This window comes from Lissotriton helveticus, chromosome 3_1 (assembly GCF_964261635.1).
Source record: "Lissotriton helveticus chromosome 3_1, aLisHel1.1, whole genome shotgun sequence".
In the NCBI taxonomy this organism is placed as follows: Eukaryota; Metazoa; Chordata; class Amphibia; order Caudata; family Salamandridae; genus Lissotriton; species Lissotriton helveticus.
Window position 1 is genome coordinate 1,646,693,124 of NC_136061.1, and position 19,825 is coordinate 1,646,712,948.

At 44.9% G+C, this 19,825-nt stretch overlaps 1 protein-coding gene across 3 annotated transcripts in view; it reads right to left on the minus strand.

Moving 5' to 3' along the window:
• Positions 1-19,825, minus strand: part of SCTR (secretin receptor) — a 703,893-nt gene that overhangs the window by 358,408 nt on the left and 325,660 nt on the right. For all 3 annotated transcript variants that reach the window (XM_078682401.1, XM_078682399.1, XM_078682400.1), the window contains exon 2: positions 11,898-12,018. In XM_078682401.1, coding sequence (XP_078538527.1) covers positions 11,898-12,003 — 106 coding nt within the window. In that variant the 5' untranslated portion in view covers positions 12,004-12,018. The remainder of the gene's footprint in view (positions 1-11,897; positions 12,019-19,825) is intronic.

The window sequence follows — 19,825 nt, forward strand, 5'->3', positions numbered from 1 at the left end:
AAACAGTCCGGAGCGGCCGCCATCTTGTCTCTCGGTAGGATCGAGAGACAAGAGGAGGCCAAAACAAAGGGGGAAATGACCATAAGGGGGCATAGTAGATCCTCCCTGACCCCTAGGTTTGATGTGGAGGCTTTAAAAGGGCCCCGCGGGGCAAAAAAATAAATTAAAAAAAATCGGGTTTTTTGCGTGGGGAGCGTCCGGTACGCTTTTGTGCAATGGGCGGTGGTAATCTAAATGATGAGGGGGGGGGGCAGCGTTCAAAGCACATCAGCGTGCATAAACACGAAAATGTTTTTATCTACCACGTACTTGACTTATCTCTCTGAGATGCATTCCCTTGTGTTTCGGCAATGGTAGTCTGTTCATTACATAGATCGCCCGAGGGCGGTAGTACAGACCGCGCGTAGGAAAGGGTCAAAAGCCAGGGGTATAGGAGTATGTAACAAGCGAGCCATTTAATTGAAAAAACTAAACGTGACAAACGGTTGCAGGATCAGTGAAGGTTGATTTTATAATTGAAAGTATATAGGGTTGTCCGTATTCCTAGTCAGTACCCTTCCCCGCCCGCCATGTGCACAAAGACCGCATACATCCCCCATAACGTCAAGGCTAAGTAACTAGAACGTCATAAGGAGTTGCAAGTCGCTCCCATACTGGCGCCATTTTAATCGAGGCCAGGCAGGTCCAGAGTATAGTTCAATGTCTCCAATAAGTAGCGGCAGGACCAGAATCCCTTTCGGCAGTTCTGGCTTCGTCATTACGAGCACTAGAAAACAAGACATTCTGGGCAAAACCACCCTTGACGCAGCCCTTTATTCTACAAGATGGTGTCTTTCAAAAGCCAGGGGTATAGGAGTATGTAACAAGCGAGCCATTTAATTGAAAAAAATAAACGTGACAAACGGTTGCAGGATCAGTGAAGGTTGATTTTTTAATTGAAAGTATAACAGGATCAGTTACAATAAAATCGTCCATACGCACACCACGGGCGAGTATCATGGGTAACATTACTTCGAAGCTTTATTAATACAATAATCAATAATGAAAAATCGACATCAATAGGGTTGTCCGTATTCCCAGTCAGTACCCTTCCCCGTCCGCAATGTGCACAAAGACCGCATACATCCCCCATAACGTCAAGGCTAAGTAACTAGAACGTCATAAGGAGTTGCAATTCGCTCCCATACTGGCGCCATTTTGGTCGAGGCCAGGCAGGTCCAGAGTATAGTTCAATGTCTCCAATAAGTAGCGGCAGGACCAGAATCCCTTTCGGCAGTTTTGGCTTCGTCATTACGAGCACTAGAAAACAAACCATTCTGGGCAATACCACCCTTGACGCAGCCCTTTATTCTACAAGATGGTGTCTTTCAAAAGCCAGGGGTATAGGAGTATGTAACAAGCGAGCCATTTAATTGAAAAAAATAAACGTGACAAACGGTTGCAGGATCAGTGAAGGTTGATTTTTTAATTGAAAGTATAACAGGATCAGTTACAATAAAATCGTCCATACGCACACCATGGGCGAGTATCATGGGTAACATTACTTCGAAGCTTTATTAATACAATAATCAATAATGAAAAATCGACATCAATAGGGTTGTCCGTATTCCCAGTCAGTACCCTTCCCCGCCCGAAATGTGCACAAAGACCGCATACATCCCCCATAACGTCAAGGCTAAGTAACTAGAACGTCATAAGGAGTTGCAATTCGCTCCCATACTGGCGCCATTTTGGTCGAGGCCAGGCAGGTCCAGAGTATAGTTCAATGTCTCCAATAAGTAGCGGCAGGACCAAAATCCATTTCGGCAGTTCTGGCTTCGTCATTACGAGCACTAGAAAACAAGACATTCTGGGCAATACCACCCTTGACGCAGCCCTTTATTCTACAAGATGGTGTCTTTCAAAAGCCAGGGGTATAGGAGTATGTAACAAGCGAGCCATTTAATTGAAAAAAATAAACGTGACAAACGGTTGCAGGATCAGTGAAGGTTGATTTTTTAATTGAAAGTATAACAGGATCAGTTACAATAAAATCGTCCATACGCACACCACGGGCGAGTATCATGGGTAACATTACTTCGAAGCTTTATTAATACAATAATCAATAATGAAAAATCGACATCAATAGGGTTGTCCGTATTCCCAGTCAGTACCCTTCCCCGCCCGCAATGTGCACAAAGACCGCATACATCCCCCATAACGTCAAGGCTAAGTAACTAGAACGTCATAAGGAGTTGCAATTCGCTCCCATACTGGCGCCATTTTGGTCGAGGCCAGGCAGGTCCAGAGTATAGTTCAATGTCTCCAATAAGTAGCGGCAGGACCAGAATCCCTTTCGGCAGTTCTGGCTTCGTCATTACGAGCACTAGAAAACAAGACATTCTGGGCAATACCACCCTTGACGCAGCCCTTTATTCTACAAGATGGTGTCTTTCAAAAGCCAGGGGTATAGGAGTATGTAACAAGCGAGCCATTTAATTGAAAAAAATAAACGTGACAAACGGTTGCAGGATCAGTGAAGGTTGATTTTTTAATTGAAAGTATAACAGGATCAGTTACAATAAAATCGTCCATACGCACACCATGGGCGAGTATCATGGGTAACATTACTTCGAAGCTTTATTAATACAATAATCAATAATGAAAAATCGACATCAATAGGGTTGTCCGTATTCCCAGTCAGTACCCTTCCCCGCCCGCAATGTGCACAAAGACCGCATACATCCCCCATAACGTCAAGGCTAAGTAACTAGAACGTCATAAGGAGTTGCAATTCGCTCCCATACTGGCGCCATTTTGGTCGAGGCCAGGCAGGTCCAGAGTATAGTTCAATGTCTCCAATAAGTAGCGGCAGGACCAGAATCTCTTTCGGCAGTTCTGGCTTCGTCATTACGAGCACTAGAAAACAAGACATTCTGGGCAATACCACCCTTGACGCAGCCCTTTATTCTACAAGATGGTGTCTTTCAAAAGCCAGGGGTATAGGAGTATTGAACAAGCGAGCCATTTAATTGAAAAAACTAAACGTGACAAACGGTTGCAGGATCAGTGAAGGTTGATTTTATAATTGAAAGTATAAGAGGATCAGTTACAATAAAATCGTCCATACGCACACCATGGGCGAGTATCATGGGTAACATTACTTCGAAGCTTTATTAATACAATAATCAATAATCAATAATGAAAAATCGACATCAATAGGGTTGTCCGTATTCCCAGTCAGTACCCTTCCCCGCCCGCCATGTGCACAAAGACCGCATACATCCCCCATAACGTCAAGGCTAAGTAACTAGAACGTCATAAGGAGTTGCAAGTCGCTCCCATACTGGCGCCATTTTGGTCAAGGCCAGGCAGGTCCAGAGTATAGTTCAATGTCTCTAATAAGTAGCGGCAGGACCAGAATCCCTTTCGGCAGTTCTGGCTTCGTCATTACGAGCACTAGAAAACAAGACATTCTGGGCAATACCACCCTTGATGCAGCCCTTTATGCTACAAGATGGTGTCTTCCATTCAGAAAATATTGTTGGCAGCATTTTGAAAGGAAAGATAAACGGCCGTTCTCCTAGTGAGTCTCACATTGTTACATTTATGAAGAATGTTGAAAAGTAGTATGTTGAAAATCTGAAGCCATCGTTCTACAAACTCTCAACCAGCCTTGGATGGAAAAATCCTGAAGAATGTACAAACTGAAAACCAGTTTTTGTCTGCATAGCATCAGCAGCAACACTTGAGTCAGCTTTGTGTGAAGCCGCCATCTTGATCCAATCAATACCGTCCCCCTGCACACATTCAGGGACCAGGCCGCATTGCGAGGGCACCGCAGGACGTGTCTTCAGGTCAAACGGATTGTGGGACAAGGTCCAGAATGGAAGAGTCACCAAAAGGCTAAAAGTTCCGCCGGACCCCGGGAGCCGGCCGCCTATGTCGGGGGCGATCTCAGGCCACACCAGGGCAACAAGACTTGGGGAGGGGGCAGGAGCCAAGCGCCCCCTCCCAGTCCGCGCCACCACACCGCACCTCGGGGGCCTCCGTCAAGCGGTTCAGGGAGGCACCGCAGGCAGCGGTTCTTCAGATCAGTGGCTCTCACCGGCAAGGCTCCCCTCCGTCAGCAGCGATCGTTGGCGCTGTGGTTGCGGCCGGAGGCCCCGCCTAGTCAACGCCCCGGCCTCTCCATGTCGTAGGCCGCAAGAGTGGGCGCAACTCAGCTGGCCGAGCGAGACTTGGGGAGGGGGCAGGAGCCAAGCGCCCCCTCCCAGTCCGCGCCACCACACTGCCCCTCGGGGGCCTCCGTCAAGCGGTTCAGGGAGGCACCGCAGGCAGCGGTTCTTCAGATCAGTGGCTCTCACCGGCAAGGCTCCCCTCCGTCAGCAGCGATCGTTGGCGCTGTGGTTGCGGCCGGAGGCCCCGCCTAGTCAACGCCCCGGCCTCTCCATGTCGTAGGCCGCAAGAGTGGGCGCAACTCAGCTGGCCGAGTGAGACTTGGGGAGGGGGCAGGAGCCAAGCGCCCCCTCCCAGTCCGCGCCACCACACCGCCCCTCGGGGGCCTCCGTCAAGCGGCTCAGGGAGGCACCGCAGGCAGCGGTTCTTCAGATCAGTGGCTCTCACCGGCAAGGCTCCCCTCCGTCAGCAGCGATCGTTGGCGCTGTGGTTGCGGCCGGAGGCCCCGCCCAGTCAACGCCCCGGCCTCTCCATGCCGTAGGCCGCAAGAGTGGGCGCAACTCAGCTGGCCGAGCGAGACTTGGGGAGGGGGCAGGAGCCAAGCGCCCCCTCCCAGTCCGCGCCACCACACCGCCCCTCGGGGGCCTCCGTCAACCGGTTCTGGGAGGCACCGCAGGCAGCGGTTCTTCAGATCACAACAGAGTCTCATGCTCGATCGATTGAGCTGGCCGAATCAGGCAAAAAGAAGGTGGGGGGGGGGGGCACCTCTTGCTCAACCACCACCTGAGGAGGTGGTACTCTCTTCCTAGGAGGTGGTGGTGGTGGTGGGGATGCACCAGCTGAAGCTACAACACTTGCCATTGCTAAGTGATGAAAAAAGGTCTTCCTCTCACAAAGATGAAAGTCAGAGTGAGGAAACAAGGAGGGGTTTTCATCATTTGGGACAAAAAATAGTTCTAAACCAATGAAAAGTGTTATTTTTAGGTCACATGACCTAGCCTTACATCATTAGGAACCCAAAAGTGAAATGAACCAATGAAAAGTTTTATTAACAAGTCACATGACCTGTTATGCTTTCTTTACGCGCTCTGCGCCGTGCCCCGGATAGCTTCCGGGAAGCTGCGCTTCGCGCCTCGCTTCGCGCACCGGGTGCGCTAACGCGGCGCGTCATATGACGCATTACGCGACAACGCGATACTACAGTGTTTCTGGATGTTTCAGACTGAAGCTGGCGTCAGCATGAGAGCACCCCGTGGCTACGTCGTGGCCATTCCGCGAGCAATCATGGCAGTCGCTCCCCACCGGAAGTCTGCGGGAGTCGGGGGCCCCGGTGACTCTTGTAGAATCTTCAAGGCTGAGGGGACGCTTTTGGGAATGGGGCCCATGCCCTAGCAGTCAAGCGTCCGAGTTCCAGGGTTGCCCAGAGCCATCCTTGCAGGCCAGGCCCAAGTCTGTGGAGCCGACCGCCATTTCGTGAGCTCCGTGGCAGCCGCCTGTCGCTGTACCGCAAGAGTGGGTGCAATTCAGCCGGATGGCGGGTGAGACGCTGTAATAGCAAGAGCAGGCGCAACTCAGCTGGCCGAGCGAGACACTGTGCTGCAAGAGCGGGCGCAATTCAGCTGGCCGAGTGAAGCGCTGGGGTGCAGCTGAGAAACCTCCACCTGGGGAGGTGGGGGAAGCTCGTTCGCGCCACCTCTCCCTTCCAGTGCACCCCACGCCGTCTCCTGGCGCAGGTATATGTGATGGTCGGACCAGGGCACCGCAGGACGTGTCTTCAGGTCAAACGGATTGTGGGACAAGGTTCAGAATGGAAGAGTCACCAAAAGGCAAAAAGTTCCGCCTGACCCCGGGAGCCGGCCGCCTATGTCGGGGGCGATCTCAGGCCACACCAGGGCAACAAGACTTGGGGAGGGGGCAGGAGCCAAGCGCCCCCTCCGAGTCCGCGCCACCACACCGCCCCTCAGGGGCCTCCGTCAAGCGGCTCAGGGAGGCACCGCAGGCAGCGGTTCGTCAGATCAGTGGTCTCACCGGCAAGGCTCCCCTCCGTCAGCAGCGATTGTTGGCGCTGTGGTTGCGGCCAGAGGCCCCGCCTAGTCAACGCCCCGGCCTCTCCAACTCGTAGGCCGCAGAGTAGTCGGGGAGAAATCCCGGGAACGGCAGCATGCATTTGGATCGATGTTGCAGCAGGCTGCCATGTAAATAGTTATTTAATAAAACGTTTTACCCTGTTACTTTGCTGGTGTGTTGTATATATTTATAATATTTGCATAGGGTTTGTCGTTATTTTGGGCGGGGTGGGCGGTGGAGCCGAGCTGTCTTGCAGCCATCATGGCGTCGAGCTCGGTTCCTCTCACTAGTTTCATATTTCTCATGAGGGGTTGTTCCTAATGTTTCTATTTTAGCGAGGTCAAAAAGAGATCCCATTAGTGGCCTACTGATTTTGCTTGATTCCTTTTGTTTTTTCTAACGATTTTTCACTATCTGCAAAGACTAAACAGAGTATTGCAACTCTGTGCTTGTTTGTAAATAGAGAATTAACCAAAGAGAACCAATTCCAAAACAGTAAATGCTTGGATAACAATCAATCAAATGGAGAGGGAAGCAGGCACGACAGATTACAACGGGGGCAAAGGCCTGCGTTACCTACCCTTCACTATCTGCAAAGAGAGAATACTCCTAAAAGAAAAGAGGGGGGGGGGCAGGGTTCAAAGCACATCAGCGTGCATAAACACGAAAATGTTTTTACCTACCACGTACTTGACATTTTAAAGCTTTTGATATTTGCTAATAAAAAAACATTGAAATTCACTGAAAAAACCATAGGTTATAGACCATATATAGTTAGGAATAAGCATTTACAAAACCTTGAAAATTCACTGAAAAAACCATGGGTTATAGACCATATATAGTTAGGAATTAGCATTTACAAAACCTTATTTTACTCACACAAAACCATTGAAATTCCATAGATAGTTAGTTGCACTAACTATATATCGCGCACCCGCAATCCACTGCTGATGATGTCACATATTACATCATTCATGACATGGTCAGTGACATCACTGATGACATCACTGATGACATCTCAAATGACATCACTGATGACATCACTGATGACATCTCAAATGACATCACTGATGACATCACTGATGACATCTCAAATGACATCACTGATAACATCTCAAATGACATCACTGATGACATCACTGATGACATCATTCATGTGACAATATAATGCATCTCCTCACACTTTAATATAACCTCTGTTACACCCAGTGTTAAATAAAGAATATCATTTTTTAAACCATTGACACACCAATACTAGTTACTACATTGATTCCTACGTCTACACACACATTCACTCATTCACCCATACAATCATTCATACATACAATCACTCATCTTTACAACACTATCATATGCACTCATATACCTATACAGACACTCACACTCTGCCACTCATCCATGGAGTTACTCACACACCTAGTCAGTCCTGTAAAGAATCAATCACACTTCCATTTTCTAATCTATACAGTTAAACATAGAGTACCTTACATTTTCAAACATATACTAACACATACTTACTCTCTTATACAATCATTGATACAAGAACACATTGATCTGCACAGAGTCACACATCTCCCAGCCAGCCACACACACACTCAGTCTCCCATACAAATACTTGGACAATCAATCAATAACCCATATAGTTACTCATATAGCTACTGATCAACACATGCAGCACTTTACAGAACAACAGACATAATGATGCACAAATTAAGACAGTTTAGTCACTAACCCATGCACTCAGTGAGACACATTTAATCACTCACTCATACAGTCAGTCACGCAACTACTAAATCTTTTATTTAGACACTTCTACATCTACTCATTTTTCAATATGTAAAACATATTTAAACTTTACAGAAACACACAGTCACTGGATGATGTCATCAGTGATGTCATCAGTGATGTCATTTGAGATGTCATCAGTGATGTCATCAGTGATGTCACTGACCATGTCATGAATGATGTAATATGTGACATCATCAGCAGTGGATTGCGGGTGCACGATATATAGTTAGTGCAACTATATATGGAATTTCAATGGTTTTGTGTGAGTAAAATAAGGTTTTGTAAATGCTAATTCCTAACTATATATGGTCTATAACCCATGGTTTTTTCAGTGAATTTTCAAGGTTTTGTAAATGCTAATTCCTAACTATATATGTTCTATAACCTATGGTTTTTTCAGTGAATATATATATAGATAGATAGATATATAGATATAAAATAGATTTTATAGAAATGTATTTCAACATTATTTCCTATGGGGTTTCATTTTAAGTCCCTGTCGCCATTATATTTCATGGGAGGCTGGTCTAGTACTAGTGGTTGGCCATGTGTGGTGCTGGACTTACTCCATGTCTTAGCTGGAATACCATTACTAGTGTTTTGTGTCCTTTTAGGTGATAGTAACTTTCCTAAGCCCCCTAAAGTCTTATAACTCCTCCCTAAACGTCTCCCATTTTCAGCCACTCTACACTCCCCCACCTTGAAACCCCTTACCCTGACACACATTTACTACTAAAATATTGCATTCATGTGCAGAGATCTATGCAGACGGGGCAGAGCTATCTCCTCATAAAAGAACGGAGAGGCGGGTGTGGAAACCTTGGCAGGTACGTTAGTGATAGCATTTCATAGTATATGAGTAGTACAATTGCTATATATGGGTCAGGTAGAGAGTCATTAGCAGAGGAACGTGATTCAAATCCAGTAACTCACTGCTGTGCATGGCAAACGCTGTTGACATAAGCGGTTACCCACTGTTGCTATGTCATAAAGGAATTCCAGACTGCTCTAGCTGGGCTCTCTCTGAGCCTATCAGAGCAGCACTGGAAACCAGGGAGCACAGCTTCTGGAGGGGGGGCTCCGAGATTGGTGTGAGTGGGTGGAAATCGACCAGGTATTTTTAGGTCTGGCGCTAACCGAGACCTTTTGATTATACTAAAAAAAGTGTAATATACTTACATAAAGAAGCTAACAGCCACCTCTCTTCATCTATTGGTCTGCTGTGTCATTCCAATTTTGCTTCCACCCACTGCAGCATACAACATGGGACAATGGGTGAGCCTACTTTAGTGTCTGGTTAACCTCACTTTGAGTGACTGCCTTTTGCTCTTTCACTAGGTGCACAGATGAAAGTTCCCTTTGGTGCCAGTGTTACCTGATGTGATGGTAGGATGCATTTGAAGTGAGCACAGGGCACATTCCAGCTTTATCAGTTCCAGTCTCATTTCAATGCTGTGTTAAATTCCTTTTGAAGTGGACTGATGCTATTTCACAACACAGATTTACATAGGGCAGGAGCACTCGTGGCGGAGAACCCGCAGTCATGGGGAAGTCTCCGTACTCAGGGTAGAATTATCGTTCTCCCACGACTGCGCGGCCTTCGCCACGAGTGCGGAGGCCTTTTGTGAATCAGGCCCCCAATTGTGTTCCAGGATTCAGCTTCACCAACGGTTCTTTGATGAACTTAGCCTAGGAAGAAAACCAAATTTTATGGTGTTTTATTTGCAGCACATTTGTAACAGTTTTTATTTAAACAAAGGTGGGGTGTAATTTGAGTTTTAGTATCCAATGTTTTATACTGTAAATCTTCGTTCCTTTCTTCTTACCAACTTTCTTTCTATCATTTTTTTCTATCTGTTTTGATTCTTTCCTTCTTGCCTTCATTGTTTCTTCTTGCTTTCTTTCCTTGTTTGCTTCTTTTCTTCATTCTTCCTGCCTTCTTTTTACTTCCCTTCTTTTTTATTCCTTCTTTCTTTCTCCCATACTTTCTTTCTTTCTTTCTCTCCTGCCTTCTTTCTTTCTGTCTCTCTTGCCTTATTGCTTTATTTCTTTCCTGCTTTCTTTGTTGCCTACTTTCATTTTTTCTTTCTTTCTGTTTTTCCTTCTTTCCCTATTTCTTCTCTTTTCTTTAATTTCTTTCTTTTTGTGCTTCATTCTTTTTTTTCTTCTTACCTTCCCTCTTTAGCATCCTAATTTCTTGCCTTCTTTACTTTTTCCATTTTCTTTCCTTCTAACTGTTTTGGCATTCTGTCCTTCCTACTTTCTTTACTTATCTTTTTATCTTCTTCACTTCTTTCTGTTTTGCTTTCTTTTTTCATTCTTTTGTTCTTTGTGTCTTCCTTCTTTCTTCCTTTCTTTCTTTTTTGCCTTCTTTCTTTCCTTCTTTTTTTTGCCTTTCTTCTTTCCTTTTCTCCCTTCTTTCTTTTCTGCCGTTTTTCACTTTCTCGTTCCCTCTTTCTTTTTTGTCTCCTTTCCTTCTTTCTTATATGCCTTGTTTATTTATTTATTTATTGCCCTTTTACATTGTTCCCTTAATTCTTTCTCTCCTTCCTTCCATTTTTCTTTCATTTCCTCTTTCTGCCTTTCTTTTTCCCTTCTTTTTTCCTTCTTTATTTCTTTTTCCTTCTTTCTTTCTCTATTGCCTTCTTTCATTCTTTCCTTTCTTCTTTCTTTCGTTCATTTCTTCCTCCTTGCCTTAATTCTTTCCTTCTTTCCTCTCTTTCTTATTTGGTTTTTACCTTTCTCTTTCCTTACCTTTTTTACATCTTCATTTCTTGCCTTAACTTTTTTCTTTTTTTCTCCTTTCCTTTTTCTTTCCTTCTTTTTGCTGTCTCTCATGTGTTCTTTGTGATAACCTTCTTTCTTTGCTTTGCCTTCTTTCTTTCATTCTTTTTAACTGTTTTCCTTCTTTCTTGCCTTTTTTTACTTTATTCTTTCGTTCTTTCTTTTTTGATTTTCTCTTTCCTTCTTTCTTTCTTCCTCTATTTTTTTGCCTTCTATGTTTCTTTCTTTCTTGCCTTTTTTCTTCTTCTTTATTATTGCCTTCTTTCCTTATGCTCTTTTTTTCTTTCTTTCCTTTTTGCCGCCCTTCCTTACTGCCTTCATTCATTCCTTTTTTGCCATGTTCCTTCCTTGTCTGTTTTCCTTTCTTGTTTGTCTGCTTTCCTTCCTTTTTTCTTCCTTTTTTCCTTCCTTTCTTTCCTCATGTCTTGCCTTCTTTCACAAAAGCGAGGCTAGTAGCCAGTTCCAGACAAATATCCTTTTTAAGACCTTTTGGTTTTATTAAAAGTATGTACAGCATAGTTATTTATAGGAGTTTTCAGCTACACTTCATCCATTAGTCTCGGTTTGTGTCATTAACATTTTTCTTCCAACCACTTCAGCGTGTATCAAGGGGCACTGTTAGCCCACTTCAACCATTCACTGACTTCACTATGAGTTACGGCATAACGCTCTTTTACAAGGAACGCACCCACACACAAAATAGTTCCCTTGAGTGCCTGGTGTACTGTGGTAATGTGTACATTTCTAGAACATGAAAAACACTTTTACCTTTAGCCATTTTTTCTTACCAAACTTAATGAGGTCCTGGCAGCTTCCTGAACAATACAGTTTTGCAAAAACCACGACAAAGCAAAAGAACTGACAAAAGTCTGCCCTTCCTGCTAATACATCAAAATGTCTTACAACGCTACATGCTCAGAATTGTCATTGTACATCTGTACTTTCTTCCCACCTTGGCTGAAACAACCAGGAAATGTTTCTATTAGTTACCGAGTGAACTCTGTGTGATTTAACGCAGTACTGTGCTTTGTGAGTCATTAATAAGTGCATGTCCATTAACACCATAAAATTGTTACTGATAAAACACCAGTTTAGTTTACCTTCCATTAGCCGTTGATCTTTAGATAAGTTACGTTTTTCTTCTGCCAGAAGCTCGAAGCATTGTTCCTTTTCTTGCCTCATGACATCTAGTAAACTACAATCCATTTGACCTGCTCCAATCTAAAACATTCATAAAAACAACAATTTTTACTTTCCGGATTTTACACTTTGCACACGCATAAATAAACTGCATTTCAAAACATAATACATTAGCATGTACCAATACTGAACCTTGGATAGGCCTCATATAAATTAATATGGAAAAAATCCAAGTTATTTTGAAAACTGTTAAGAAAAATGTAATGATAATGTGTTTTCATCTTGATTCCTTTTGTATTTGCATTGGTTGCCTCACTGCGTAAGTGTGTGATAATAAACAGCCAGTCTGTAGCACTTATTCATTCATTGTGGAAGGGTCGGGGTGCATCTCATTCAAAATATATAGGGCCTCCATTATGAAAAGTGATGCATCGCTGCGTGAAAACTGCAATGCGTCACTTCTCAGGCCGCCCTCCCAGCGACATGATGGATGCGTCATATTTACTGTATGACGCATCAAGTCGCAAGGAGTTACAGATACGTCAGTATTTCTGTAGGTGCAAATGTGACGCATTGCTGGAGTGTGTCACAAAAGTGACGCAATGCAAGCGCAAAACTGTGGCAAGGCCTCATAAATAAGGCCCGTAGAATTCAAGGGAAAAAAGTATCTTCATTGCATGCATAGCTTCTTTGTACATGTACACTAAACAGATTAAATATACATAATAACATAACCTATTTTCAAAATGTACTTTTTTGTGGCATTTGACACTGCTCTTCTGCCATTTATAAGCGGTGTAAATAACAGGCGCAGTTAGTACTCGGTTTATGGTGAATATGGACATTTTATTTTTGCATACTAAATTTATACATTAGGTTACCATCATGATAATTATATGTTAAACAGTCACAGCACACTGTACCATTGAAATGCCCCCGAGGTGTCCTTAGTGGTTTTGTCTACATAAACATTTGATAGAGAGGGTCACTCAACTAGGCCTCAGTAAATATTACATTTCTAGGGTTAAATGTGTAGAACATCCAGATTCATAAAGACATTGGTGCCTACTGACAAAGGTACATTTCTGCCAGCCCTTTTCGGTGTATTTAAGACTAGGGCCACTCAGGTTCGGCTCTAGGGCGGTGCGACCGGGTGCCACCGCACTGGGTGCTGACTTTGCATGGGGGTGCCTGTTTTCTAGTTATTATTGTGTTTAAAAGCACCCACTGCAGCGTTACTGACCTCCAGCAAATTTCAACCGACAATAAAAATGTCAAGCCTACTCCCGTGATCGATGTTCTTCCTGGAGAGAGAACCAAAGTTTTGTCTAGTGGACGTTTTGACTGGGGGATGTTTTGATTCATCATAAGGTAGCGCAGGGGTTTAATATGACTGCTGCAAAGAAGGCGTATCATGCAAATCACGAAGTGAACATAACGTAAATAGGTCAGGGGGTTACTGCTTTCATCAGAGACTTTGTTTTGTTACTTGTAGTTTATAAGTTAACATACTAATGAAAAACAGTGAGTTGTTAACTGTCATCAAAGAACTAAAATGCAGACTTCAAGTATAAATTTGAGCGTATTGATTTTTTCCCCAGACTTTCAGCTTTCCTAATGCTGTACGAAGTGTTGATTTGGGTAAAAATCAATTCCAATTATTAAAGATAATCCCTAACCATGGTCTTACGTTTTAAATTCTTGAGTTTGTGCTTCTCCAGACCAAGCCCCCCTAAACTTTACTGCCTACCATAATGGATGACATAAATTCTACCACTCTGTCTTATGTAACGTTTCCTATACATTGATTTACACATATAATTGAGTAATGTGTGTGCAATGTAAAGTGCTCTGACACCCTTCACTTTTATGAGTGACATTATAAAACTAATTAAATGCATCTGAGTGAGAGTGGTTATGGTGACATATGGGGTAGTGGTAGTGCGGGAATTTGTTGCGCAGGTGGTTATGGGGGAGGGGGCGCCAAACAAACATTGTCACACAGGGCATCAATAGTGCTAAAGCCGGCCCTGGGGCACTTGGTTTTAAGTTGGTATGTAGAGAAGGGAAGCCATTCTGGATGTAGATGTGCCATATTCACAGTGACTAAACGGTACATTTAGGTAAATAAACAGAAAGGTATTTGTTAAGACAATACTGATTTGCTGGTTTATTTGCCAGCCCAGAGCAAAGCACATGCTGGTTTAAAGTGCACATTATCAAAAAGATTAAGAGAACATATGAAACTTCTGTAATACTAAGGATACTGAAATATCTTTATAAAGAGAACAGCTCTATTTCCTTATTACAGGCACATTGCGACATAAGAACTTGTTATAATAAGGGAAAAATTCACAAGTCGCTTCAAATGGAATTTTTAAATTATGCAGGTGTTGGGTTTGGGGGGTATTGTGGGAGAGTAGAGGATGAGGGTACACATGTCTTCAACACCCTAACAGAGACTGGGAGAAGGGAAGAAGCACTTCCCAAGCAACGCACCAGTCCCTCGTTCCAACTAGGGAGTGAAAACAAGTCCCGGCTTCTTCTCAGCACTGTAAACGGAGAAGCGCACTGCTGGCTCTGAAACAAGGAGCCCTGCTCGGCCTGTTCTCATGGTATTTTTAAAGTGTTAACCAAGTATACATAGTATTATAAGGGATAAAATACCCACTACAGTAGGTTACAAAAATACTGCAAGTTCTTGTGTCTCTATATGTCATGATATGCGTCACTGACTTGCAATATTCTTACAATGTTTTTTTATTTATTTTGAGAGTTTTTTATAGCACTGGCTAGACTCAGAGGTATCAGAGCACTTTACATAAGGTTCCATAGAAATTACAAAATTACATCAGTTGCATGTTACATCAGTTACTAGAAAAACATTTCGAGAGAGTAGAAGACGAATATGGGGTAGGGGGTTCTTTATCCCATATGTAATTGGGCTGGATTGGATTTTTTTTAACAAACAATAAGGACCCTTTCCAACACTTTTCAATTTGTCTATTCTGCACAGTAGGGTAATACCAAGATATTTCTACTTGGCACACTACCAATTAGACAACCATTATAATGACATAATAGCTCATTAAGTAAAGCTAAGCAGTCCGTCTTGAAATCATGTAATTTGAGATTAAAATTACCATCAGGACTAGGGGACATATTATCAAGGCCCGGTGTTAAAATTATCGCCGTTTTATCGGCAGGAAACTGCCGATAAAACGGCGATAATGGGCTTGATAATACGCCCTTGCTAATTGCCGTAGAAGCCCATGTTAACACCAGAACATGGGCTTCGATGGGAATTAACAAGGGAGTATTATCAAGCTCATTATCGCCGTTTTATTGGCAGTTTCCTGCCAATAAAACAGTGATATTTTTAACACCGGTCCTTGATAATATGCCCCTAGATTTCTTAAATGTTTCCATAAAAGGATTGTATCGAACTCTTCCTTGAAATGTTTGAAATGTGTGAGATAATGGGGTAAGTAAAACTCAACTAAAAGGAAGCTACGGATCTTAGAGGCACAGGTGAATGTTGGGACCTATAAGCGAAGAATTTCCTTGCAGAAAAGCGTGTGTTTTGTTGCTTAGAGCATTACAGGTCAAACATCTTGAAGAAGGTGTCAACTTAAACAAGGAGCAGGTGATTAGGGAACAGGGACGGAGTTATTTTGCCATAACCTCACTACACAGAAATAAGGAAAACAGCTGTACGGTGCCCGGCTTTGAATGAAGAAATACTGCCTTCTGGCATAATGGTCTAGACCAGAGCAAACCGTGATATTATGGATACTGTTCAATCCTTCAGATTTGACAAATGCAGTAAGAATTTGGGGATCTTGTTGAATAGTGATTCTGAAGTAGACCGTTTTACAACTTTTGGCGTTAATAAAATGTGCTCCCAAGAATGAGAACATGATTAGGAGGACAGAAAGAACCGAAGAACGGATAGTATCAAAATAACAGAAGCACTTGAATTTCTTTTTCTAAGAATCAAACGTGGTGTGGGGGTGGAGTGGCCAGCAGCCGAGGAAGATGGCCGTACACTAGCTAGGCTCCCACGACCTGCAACCAACACCCTGTCTCATCCGTCCTATAATCCGTTTGAATGGTGCCGCATTCACAATAAAAAACGCCTAGTGACTACTAAGGGCTCAAATAAAGAAACTATGGAATGTATCGGCACAGGAAATGCTGGGTTCGAAGCAGGGCCTAACCGCGAGGTGAAACCGGGCAGTAAAGTTGTACGTGCGCCCGCAGAGGCGAGCGTGAGAAAACCCAATGTACAGGGCAGGTGAGATACAGCCACTGACATTACTGTCACTGCCGGCAAAGCGAGGGAGGGCGAGTGACCTGGCGAGAGTGGTGGAGACGCGGCGATCAACCGGAGAGGGCAGCAGAAGGGCCTGATGGAGAAGACCTAGGAAAGGAGAGTGCTCATCACCCAGCCTCCAACCGCTGGGAAAGCAGAGTGGTGCTGCACTGGCGCAGCTTGAGTGGCAGAGCGGGTGCGATACAGTGCACATGAGGACACAGAGCACAGCCTACAAACACAACATAGAACACCAGAGCGGCCATCTAATAAGCAGCAGGTGAGGGCCTACTATGCATCCGTAGGATCAGTGCTGGTGCGGTCTGGTCTGACATCGCTGACAGACCAGCCTGCTGGAGACGAAATAGAAACAGGCCAGACACGCCCGGACACCAAAGCAAGCAGGACAGTGAAGTATGAGTCAGGAAACACCCACAATATAAAGACGCCAAGGGGAGCGACAAACATCACGAGGCCCAGGAATTAAGAGCCGGCTGGGCTGGTGAGAGACAGAAGGCAAATGAAAGAAAGTGTAGTGGGCCTCTTGCACCCGTTGTGGACTGCTGAAGATCACCGACAAAAAAGCCAGCCCTAGGGAAAGTCACACTGGATTGGGTGCCCTGAAGGTTGATAGGGCGGTAGCTCGCCATGGACGACAAGGAAATGATCTTTGTGAGGGAAGGGCATGGACTAAGAGACACTTCCTGAGCTCGTATGGCTTCATACACATGTAGCCGACAGCACTAACCAATAGACTCTATACCATGGAGCGGCCCTGTGGACTGGCGTAGAGTGCTGGCAGAACACTGGTTCCTCAGTGGACACGCAAGCGCTGATGCGACCAACTCAGAGCTAAAACAAACATTGGCCCTAGTGATAGCAACAAAAGTGGTGCCTCTACAGAGACAATAAGGAGTGGAGGGGGAGGAATCGCATCAGGGGAAAACCGACAGGCCGTAAAGGGTGCTCTGCCCCCGGGCAGGCAGCGGTGAATACCCTAGTGGACTACCAATGCTGTCCCTATTGCTTAGTCAGCCCACCATAGAAGACACACTAAGACAGCCGGAAAGGGGGGGTGCGTCTGGCACCAAAACAAGCTGGACACATTTACATGGCTGAAAGGCCAAGAAGTATCCGACGGCCCTCCAGAGCCACCTCAATATCCTACACAACCAATGATGGAACTAGATGACCTCATCCTACATGATATCATGGCAGCTATTAACAATGTAAGCACTTTTCTAGAAACGCGAATGGACTCAGTAATGACCAAAATCTCTCTAATCAGAGCCGACCTGCATAAAATGGATGCAAGAGCCAAGGATAGGGACGATACAATGCACGGTCTGAAAGCTGATACAACCATACTCAAGAAACAAGTCAGTGATCTGCAAGCCACGAGCAAAACACTTGAAGCCAAATAGGTGACTATGAAAGCAGAGCAAGATAAAAGAATGTACCGATGTTTGGAGTTACCAAGCGAGCAGAGGGGCCAGCAAAGGATCTTTTTGTGTAAGAACTTCCGGGACAGAGATGTCATACTGCAGACCACCCATAGTGCCGCGCCTGTTCCGTATGACAACAGTACTATCACATTATTTCCAGACCACCATGAAAGTGAAAAAAAACAGAGGCACAGGTTTATCAATGTTAAGAAAGCCCTCAGAGAAAAATAACCTAACTATGCCATGCTATTCAATGCTAAGCTGAGGTTAGAAGCAGAGGGAAAGACCTGTTTTTTCTCCAGCCTTGAGGAAATGTGGAAATGGCTGGATGAGTGGTGGAGAGTTTGAGGCTCCAGCCCGTCAGAGAGACGAGCAAGGATAGCATGGAAGCCACAGAAACATGCTGGCCCCACCCCTGGAGAAGCTAACCTAGTCAAAGAGGTAAGGGCTGAGTACTAATATGGGCACATGTGCGGCACAGTCAGGTGAACATATGTGCTCGAACATGCAGGTGGCCAGGACAGGCTCGCTCACCTAAGGGGAACCAAGGGCGTGACTGCCTGGCTTGGTAAGACACTCCCAGAATGTAGTCCGAGAAAGGCCACTGATTATTTGAGAACTCAGTTACTATGAGACACTGGATGCCATAAGGAGGAAGTACTGACAAGTGTGCAAGAGAACAATACCATACTAGAACTTGGTATTAACACAGGGTGGGAGGAGGGGTTTGGCGCAGTAACAGTCCCCTAAATTTCAGTTGGGGGGTAACAGGCACTCTGCAATGTTGCGGAGGCACGTAGTTCACAAACCATCATGCAGGGAGGCAGTGAGAGGGTTGAGGTTTACCAAGTTAAAGGGGGACGTTTTAGTTATGTTTCAGTCAGCAGGGTAGTAGGGAAGGGAGTCAGTTCCTACTTTGCAACACTGACACAGCACACAAGACAGAGAACCAACAGCATCCCTGGGCAGCAAGTGCGATCGAGATGAGACAGTAATAGGGAGACTCGAATAGGCCTCTGCCCATACTGTGTTCCATTAGCCGGGGAGGAGGGAGACAGCCTTCACCGACCCATCCATGATTGGCAGTACAACAGAGACGTCGCTCCGACTGCTCTCTTGGAATGTCAATGGACTAGGAGACAAACTAAAGAGGGGGATAGTACTTTAGTTAATAAAATGTCATACACAAGATGTTGTACACTTACAGAAAACACATCTAGGGGGTAACACTTGCAAGGCTTTAGACAGATGGTGATACAAACTAATCATACATGCAGGGCTTACCTTGGGGTCCAGAGGGATGGGGATACTCTTATGTAAGCGCTTCCCCTCCATTGTGGAACAGACCTGGACAGATGCGCAAGGCAGATATGCAGCAATAACAGGCACATTGGAGGGAAGATCAATTAACATCCTGTCGGCCTACATCCCACCAGCGCTCAATAAAATACCCCTACCAGATTGTGCAAGCTAATACTGGACATACCAAATAGAGATCAATTGATAGGAGGAGATCTGAATATGACATTGTGCGATCAGAAAGATCGCTGTCCCCCTAGGTGCCCCCCACACATACTCTGATCTGTCAGACTATATGACGGCCTTGGTACTCACTGGCATTTGGCAAGACCATAATCCACAAACGCTGCAATACACATTCTATTCTGGCCCTCAAAATAACATCTACACAAGGAAGGGAGGAGGGGATCTGAGGAGAATATTTTAACCCCTTGCGTGCTGATGACGGCCCCCAGCCGTCATGCACTACAGTGCTCGTGTGCTGATGACGGCTGGGGGCCATCATGACCGCACCCGCGCTGAAATCTTCCGCACAGGAGCAGAATCGCGGCAGCATGGAAGGGGTTATGTCCTGTGAGGGTTAGCTCCCCAGTCATCTAATATTAACACAATATAGAACCCTTAGGTCTAAACTACAACAAAAACAAGAAAAACTGTTCAAAGAAAGCCTATAATGTCCCTTGGGGTATCCCTTTATTAGGATGGAATCCACCACCTGCCATAGGTGGCATGCTTCATCATTGGGATTCTCCTAGTAACGGGAAGGCTAGTACCACCACAGGCTAGAACCCCCTCTCTGAGATGGAGTAGCTCAGGGATCTTTTTATTC